Source organism: Chrysochloris asiatica, unplaced genomic scaffold, assembly GCF_000296735.1.
Source record: "Chrysochloris asiatica unplaced genomic scaffold, ChrAsi1.0 scaffold00004, whole genome shotgun sequence".
NCBI classification, from domain to species: domain Eukaryota; kingdom Metazoa; phylum Chordata; class Mammalia; order Afrosoricida; family Chrysochloridae; genus Chrysochloris; species Chrysochloris asiatica.
Window position 1 is genome coordinate 32,584,602 of NW_006408522.1, and position 5,311 is coordinate 32,589,912.

A 5,311-nucleotide genomic window follows, 5' to 3' on the forward strand; every position below is an offset into this window, starting at 1 on the left:
ATGGCCAGTACCAGTCCGTTTCAGCTCACTAATGCCTAAGATATTGATGTTTATGTGTTCCATTTCATTTTTGACAACTTCCAATTTTCCCAGATTTATACTTCATACATTCCATGTTCCGATTTTCAATGGATGTTTACAGCTGTTTCTCTTCATTTTGAGTTGTGCCCCATCAGCAAATGAAGGTCCCGCAGGCGTTTCTCCCACGGGCTTTACTCCGTTTGCATCATCACTGTCAACTCTACTTTGAGGAGGCAGCTCTTCCCCAGTCTCACTTTGAGTGCTTTCCAACGCTGAGGGGCTCATTTTCCGGCACTGTATCTGACAGTATTTCTCTGCTATTCATAAGGTTTTCAGTGACTAAATATTCAGAAGTAGTTCGTCACTCCTTCTTCCTAGTCTGTCTTCTTCTGGAAGCTCATCTGAAACCTGTCCACTATGAGTGGTCCTGCTTGTATTTAAAATACTGGTGGCATAGTTTTCAGAATCACAGCAACTCACAAGCCACCACAGTATGACAAACTGACAGATGAGTGGTGGAGAAGTGAGGAGAGGAGGTTGAAATTACATTGTGGAAGAGGGATAGCTGAATGAAGGGAGCTGGTAACATGTGAATGGATACAGGCTGAGGAGGAGAGGGGTGCGTCAATTCTGACTCAAAGATGTGAGTCCAGGTGCTGGGGGACTATCACAGGGCTGTAGCCAAACACAGAGAAGTTCAGAATGAATACCTTTTGAGAAGTCTCAGTCAGAGCATAGTGAAGTCAGTCTATGTTATAGCAAAAGTTCTAGAAGGCTGAAAATGGGCTTTTCTTTGTCTTCAGCATCCAATCTCCCAGGGCATTGGGCACATGATATTAATGGTAGCCAGAGAGCCAGTAAATTGCTAAAAGAAGAGCAGCTAAGCCAGGGACAGCTAATTCAGGGACTTGTTTCCATATCTGAAGGCTAGAATGAGACTGTTCATTTATTTATAAAAATCATATACCAGGGTGAATCTGGTGATACGCTGAACTGAACGGAGCAAATAAACTTGGCCAGACCCCAAGAGGAGTTGGACAGAGGCAGGAAACCATGCACCTCAGGGAGTGTGTCAGGAAGAAGAGGGTGGAAGGTCAAAGAAGCAGGGAGGAAGAGAGAAAAAGACAGAAAGAGTATGGAGTCTCATTTAATCCTCATACTGGTGTTGTGGATTCTATTTTACCAACGTGGAAACCGAAGCTCAAAGAGGCTAAGTTAGTTTCTCAAGTTTGCACAGCTAGTAAGGGGTGGGCAGAATTGGACTGACGCTACAACCCTGCTCTTTTATCTGCCCTGGGCTGCCCTGATTCAGGGCTGAAGGTGGCCCTCACGGACCTCCAAAGCTTCCGGAACAACATGCAGCACCACACTGAGGAGATCAGTGTGGACCGACTCATTGTTCGCCGAGGCCAGCCCTTCAACATCACCCTGTACTTCCGAAACCGGAGCTTCCAACCAGACCTGGACAACATCATCTTTGTGACTGAGACTGGTGAGGATGCCAGCTGATCCACAGGCTGTATGTGTGTGTGTGTTGGGGATGTAGTGGGCACCTGGGGACTGACAGATCACTACAGAGGGCCTTAGCTCCTCATCTCTACAGGCCCTCTGCCAGACCTGGCCAAGGGGACTCGAGCCGTGTTCAGTCTGGCACGTCATGGTGGCCCCAGTCCCTGGATCGCCTCGCTGGAGTCCAATGGGGCCACTTCTCTGGAGGTGAGCCTCTGCGCCCCTCCTATGGCAGCGGTGGGTCGGTACCTTCTGAAGATTCACATTGACTCCTTTCAGGGCTCTGTCACAGCCTACCACATTGGCGAGTTCATCCTGCTCTTCAACCCCTGGTGTCCAGGTAAGACAGGCGCCTATGGGAGGTGAGGTTGAGGGTGGCTGGGTGGGTAGGGGAATCCCTCTGTCTCTGTCTGACAGTGCTGCCACAGAAAGCTGAGCTCAAAGATTTCTAGACCTCTGCTCCCTGGCCATCCATAGATCTCCCTCTAATACCATGGACTCAGCAAGATAAACCTCCAAACGCAAACAAACAAGCCCTTGCAATTTGAATTGTTTAGAATTTTAAAATTATAAGCCAAGTCTCTTCACTTAAAAATAAAATTATTCCAATTAAGTCTGACCACTGTTACCATTTGATTTTCATCATATATATTTTTAAGGTAACAAGGTTTTCATTATAAAAGTGATATAAGCACAGTGGTGCATTGAATATTTGTTGAATGAATGTTTGCATAAATAAAGGGTAAAACAACAACAATAGGTAAAAGGTAAAAAATAGATCCTCCCTGTCTCTCAGTTCTGTTATCCAGAAGAAACCAATATTAACATTTCTGATGTAGGTTTACAAAAATTTTCTTTCATTGATCAAATAAGCACATGAGATTCTATAATACAATTGGCCCTGCGTATCTGCTGGTTCCATATTGGTAGTTTTGACCAAAATCAAATAAAAATTATATGAGGGGAGGGAGGGCATTCCAGAAAGTTTCAAAAAAGCAAAACTTGAATCCATGTGAACCCATGATGGATTCCCACCATTTCACAGATGCTCAGTCTCTTTCTCTGCTATTCATAAGGTTTTCAGTGACAAAATGTTTGGAAGTAGTTCATCTCTCCTTCTTCCTAATCTGACTTTGTCTGGAAGCTCATCTGAAATGTGTCCACCATGGGTGACCTGCTGGTTTTTAAAATACCTATGGCATAGCTTCCAGAGTCACAGTGACTCACAAATCACCACAGTATGACAAACTGACAGATGAATGTACCAAAAGGAAATGGTTGATGTTCAACCATTTCAAGAGGTAGCATATGATCAAGAGCCAATGATACTGAAGGAAGATGTCCAGGGTGCATTGAAGGCATTGGCAAAGACCAAGGGCACCAGGAATTGCTGGAATGAAAATGGGAATCGTTCAAGAAAGTGAGGTGGCACTGAAGACACACGCTCATCTATGCCAAGAAATTTGATCTGGCCAAATCTCTAGAAGAGAGCCGTAATTGTCACCATTCCAAAGAGAAGGTGACCCAACAGAATGCGGAAATCATCAGACTATATCTTTGATATCCCATGCAAGTAATGTTTTACTAAAGGTAATACAGAAATGCTGCAAGCATACATTGACAGAGAACTTCCAGAGGTTCAAACTGGATTCATAAGAGAACGTAGAATGAGGGATATCATTGCTGATGTCTGATGGATCTTGGCTGAAAGCAGAGAATGCCAGAAAGATATTTACCTGTGCTTTATTGACTACACAAAGGCTTTAGATTGTGTGGATCATGACAAGCTATGGACAACATTGTTAAATGTGTGTGTATTCCTGAACACTTAATTGTGCTCATGAGGAATCTGTACCTGGACCAAGAGGCAGTTGTTCGAACAGAACATGGGAACACTGAATGGTATAAAATTAAGAAAGGTGTGTAGCAGAGTTGTATTCTTTCACCATACTTATTCAATCTATATGCTGAGCAAATAATCCAAGAAGCTGGGTTATATGAAGAAAAATATCAGGATTGAAGAAGACTCATTAACAACCTGAGATATGCAGATGATACAACCTTGCTTGCTGAAAGTGAAGAGGACTTAAAACACTTACTGATGAAGATCAAAGACCATAGCCTTTGGTATGGATTGCATCACAATGTAAAGAAAACAAAAATCCTCACCACTGGACCAATAAACAACATTCTATCAACAGAGAAAGGACTGAAGTTGTCAAGGACTTCATTCTTCTTGGATCAATCATCAACACTCATGGAAGTAGCAGTCGAGAAATCAAACGACATATTGCATTAGGCAAATCGGCTGTACAAGACCTTTTTAAAGTGTTGAAGAGCAAAGATGTCAGCTTGAGAACTAAGGTGTGCCTGACCCAAGCCATGGTATTTTCAATAACCTCATTATGCATGTGAAAGCTGGACAGTGAATAAGGAAGACTGTAGAAGAATTGATGCATTTGAGTTATGGTGTTGGAGTAGAATATTGAAAGTGCCATGGGTTGCCAAAAACAAAACAAAACTGATCTGTGTTGGAAGAAGTGCAGCCAGAGTGCTCCTTGGAGGCCAGGATGGTCAAACTTCATTTCATACTTCAGACATATTGTCAGGAGGGACCAGTCTCTGGAGAAGGATGTCGTGTTTGGTAAGGTGGAGGGTCAGAGAACAAAAGGAAGACTTCGAGGGACATGGACTGGCAAAGTGGCAGCATCAATGGGCTCAAGCGTGGCAACAATTGTGAGGTTGGCCCAGGACTGGGCAGTGTTTTGTTCTGTTGTGCATAGGGTTGCTATGAGTCAGTACCGACTCGATGGCACCTAACAACAACAGTCCTTTTCCTGCACTCTTGTACAAGCATTGTTTGGGCATCCTAGTCATTACTACTTGTGTGAGCACTTTGCAAATATAAACTTTTAAAGTGTTGTTGCTGTTGTTAGGTGTCATTGAGTTGGTTTCAACTCATAGCAACCCTATGCACAATAGAGTAAAACATCACCCAGTCCTGCACCATCCTTACAATTATTATGCTTGAGCCCATTGTTGCTGCCACTGTGTCAATCCATCTTGTTGGGAGTCTTCCTCTTTTCCCCTCACTATCCACTTTTCCAAGCATAATGTCCTTTTCCAGGGACAGCCCTTTCTGGCAACATGTCCAATGTACTTCCATCCTTACTTCTAAGGAGCACTTTTGCTGTATTTCTTCCAAGACAGATTTGTTTGCTTTTCTGGCAGTCCATGGTACTTTCACTATTCTTTTACAATACCATAATTCAAACTCATTAATTCTTCTGTGGTCTTGCTTATTCATTGTCCAACTTTCATATGCATTTGAGGCCATTGAAAATGCCATGGCTTGTGTCAGTGTACCTTAGTCCTCAAATTGACATCTTTGCTCTTTTAACTCTTTAAAGAGGTCTTTTGTGACAGATTTGTCTAATGCAATACAATGTCTGATTTATTAACTGGTGCTTCCATGAGCATTGATTGTGAATCCAAGCTAAATTAAGTCTTCAATAGTTTCACTGCTTTTCATGATTGGTCCATTTGTGAAGATTTTTGTTTTCTTTACATTGAGGTGTAGTCTTTGGTCTTTATCAGTCAGTAAGTATTTCAAGTTCTCTAATGCTTCCAAGAGGTCCAAGAGCTTAACAGAAATTTTCAAAGATCAGCTCGAGAAGATAAAACCAAATACTATAATAAAATATGCAAAGATTTGGAATTAGAAAACGAAAAGGGAAGAACACGGTCAGCATTTCTCAAGCTGGGGGAACTGAAGAAAAAA

The 5,311-nt window shown here is 42.6% G+C and overlaps 1 protein-coding gene across 2 annotated transcripts in view; it reads left to right on the forward strand.

The window, feature by feature from the left end:
• TGM5 (transglutaminase 5) overlaps window positions 1–5,311 on the forward strand; it is a 61,977-nt gene that overhangs the window by 5,042 nt on the left and 51,624 nt on the right. Inside the window, exons 2-3 of one of the 2 annotated variants that reach the window (XM_006831723.1) lie at window positions 1,334–1,513; window positions 1,625–1,870. In XM_006831723.1, coding sequence (XP_006831786.1) covers window positions 1,334–1,513; window positions 1,625–1,870 — 426 coding nt within the window. The remainder of the gene's footprint in view (window positions 1–1,333; window positions 1,514–1,624; window positions 1,871–5,311) is intronic. The other variant, XM_006831724.1, reaches the window with a different exon arrangement.